This window comes from Atta cephalotes, assembly GCF_000143395.1.
Source record: "Atta cephalotes unplaced genomic scaffold scaffold01891, whole genome shotgun sequence".
Lineage (NCBI taxonomy): Eukaryota > Metazoa > Arthropoda > Insecta > Hymenoptera > Formicidae > Atta > Atta cephalotes.
The window spans coordinates 1-2,543 of record NW_012131955.1 but is presented as its reverse complement, the minus strand read 5'-3'; the positions used below and the strand labels follow the sequence as shown (position 1 = coordinate 2,543).

At 35.1% G+C, this 2,543-nt stretch overlaps 1 protein-coding gene across 1 annotated transcript; it reads right to left on the bottom strand.

Moving 5' to 3' along the window:
- Positions 1-1,050: 1,050 nt before the first annotated feature.
- LOC105625479 (mothers against decapentaplegic homolog 4-like) lies at positions 1,051-1,913 on the bottom strand (the record flags this gene model as incomplete). The annotated part of the gene is made up of 2 exons (XM_012206807.1): positions 1,051-1,302; positions 1,634-1,913. Coding segments are annotated over 2 exons (532 nt in total), but the record flags the coding sequence as incomplete, so codon positions are not given.
- Positions 1,914-2,543: the final 630 nt, after the last annotated feature.

Below are 2,543 nucleotides of genomic sequence, written 5' to 3'. Positions count from 1 at the left end.
TTACTACACACACACACACACACACACACACACACACACACACACAAAATAAATACTATGTGAAATATAGGATACTTAATAATAATAAATCATCACTTGTACTAATACATTAAGAAGTAGCTGTACGCTTACAATTTGAAGAAATTGCCTAAGGCCGGAATCAGACTATTAATATAATCCGGCCAAAGATTGCGCGATAAAAATTTGTAAATACAAACGATACTCACCAAAATAAATGAGCAATGTAATCATGTCGAATAGTACATTAGGAATTCCTAGACAGGGAGGGGAATGAGGCAAAAAGTCGCATAGAAAGTCGAAACCAATACGAACTTGTTTAAAGAAATGAATTTGTTTGTAAAATAGTGAATTTATTTGTTTTATAAAGTAGTGAATTTGTGTTTTAAAGCAGTGATTTAGTGTTTCTACAAAGTTATTTTTAAAAACAAAAAAGGGAATCGCTTCGCATAGGAATCGTAGGATTCCTTCCGAGGAGGGGAAAGGGGATGAATTGGAACATTTTTCAGAAATACTCAGAAATATTCGAAAAGTTTAATGGTATATAATAACCTAACCCTAACCCAACCATGTATGTATTAAACTATTTTGTTATGTATTAAACTATTATACTTTCATTTACATTTAATGGGTATGTATCTAATGGTACATGGTTGGGTTAGGGTTAAGTTATTATATACCCATTAAATGTAAATAAAAATATAAAATAGTATTTAATATTGTATATGTACAAGAAATAAAACATAATTTTTAAAACTTTTTTTGTTAATAATTTTTTAACGAAGGATGAGCGACTAAAATCTGTTGGAAGTTACAAGATCATGATCTTGACAACATATATCAGGTCAAAATCATCGAAGTTATTTCTATTATTGTCAATATTCAGTATTGTACCGATTCGTCAAGATACATTACTATCTAGTCACCAGACATTAATTACAAACAGACACTGTATAAAGCCAATTGATGAAAATTTTTGATAAAGTGGAAGTTTCACAAAATGAAAAGATACAATAGCAACATTCAACTTACTTGAGTTGGGCGGTGGTAAACCTGGAATAAAGCTTTGCTGAGCTTGTTGTGCATTGTTCGAGGCGGTTGACTGAGCCGGCGGATGATGCTGAATCGTTTGATTCATTTCGCCGTCCACGTCCATCGCGGATCCGACCGCGGCAGCGGCTGCCGCAGCAGCCGTGCCGCCGCCGCCGACTGTATATTCGTCCTTAACTAGTCTTCCACCGGGACCGACACCCACACCAGATTGCAATGTCAGGCCGGATAGGTCTGTAAAGAACGGGTCTGTGCGGGGGAAACCAACCCATTCCATCAAGACACCAAGAAGACCACAACAATCAATGATTTTTTTCGCTCTAATATTCTTTTGTTAACCCCAGGATGCACAATTTATACTTATTTCGTTGAATAATTACAATCGGGAATGATAGAATTAAGCTTAATCGAGCGTTTTCCATGACAATAATAAAGGCAAAAATAAAAAAGAAAAAGAAAGAGAAATTAAAGTTGTAAAAAAAAGAAGTATCATATGCATACATAAAATACAAATACTGTGTTAAAAATAAAGTCTAATAAAGCAAGATTACATGTTGCAACATACCTATGCCCGGAGATACCACTCGCTCATAGTGGTAGGGATTCACGCATACGGAATCGCATTTCAAATCAAAAGCAAACTGACAGTATTTCACATGTTTCAGTTCATTTTTGTGCAAATCCGGCCATCTCCAAATGCGAGCGTAGATCACATGAGGAAAACCTTTTCGTCCTGCTACTTGTAACCTACCATCCAAAGTTCTTTGGATGGTGACACATTTGCTTGGATGTGCACCATTAGTAGTTATCGCAGTGATCAAACTATCTAATTCGTCACGTTTCTCCTGTTGAACAAATTGTACGTAAATTAATCTTTATAAGTAAACATCGGATTCTTATACAATTTCATAATTTTTTAGAAAGCAGATTGGAAAGTAATATAAAAATAGAAATTTGTTATTTCTCATTATTTTTTTAATTCTCATTAAAAAAGCATTCTAAAAATGCATATTTATTTCTGCATATTTGTGTAAATTTCCATATTTTATGCTGCAAAAAAATTTAATATTTATTTATAAACTGCCTTCTGTTATTCACTGGATACTACATACGTGGGTCGTTTGGTAAATTTCCATGAAATGGCGCTACAATTCATTTGATGACGCGATATCTCGAAAGATCCACTCTTCGAACCTTTTCAGGCCAAATTTCAGCCAGAAAGGAAGCATAGTTCACGTTTGGTAGTCATTTGAAGTAAGCTGTCTCAAAGTCTGCAAAATACTCATTGACGACGACAATGACTTCCTCATTTGACGAGAATTTCTTCTCACCGAGTCAAGTTTTTAAGTTTGGGAACAGAAAGAAGTCACACGGGGCTAAATCCGGAGAATAGGGTGGATGAGGAATCAATTCATAGCCCAATTCGTAGTTTGTCATTGCAACGGTCGACTTGTGGGACGGCGCTTTGTCTTGAT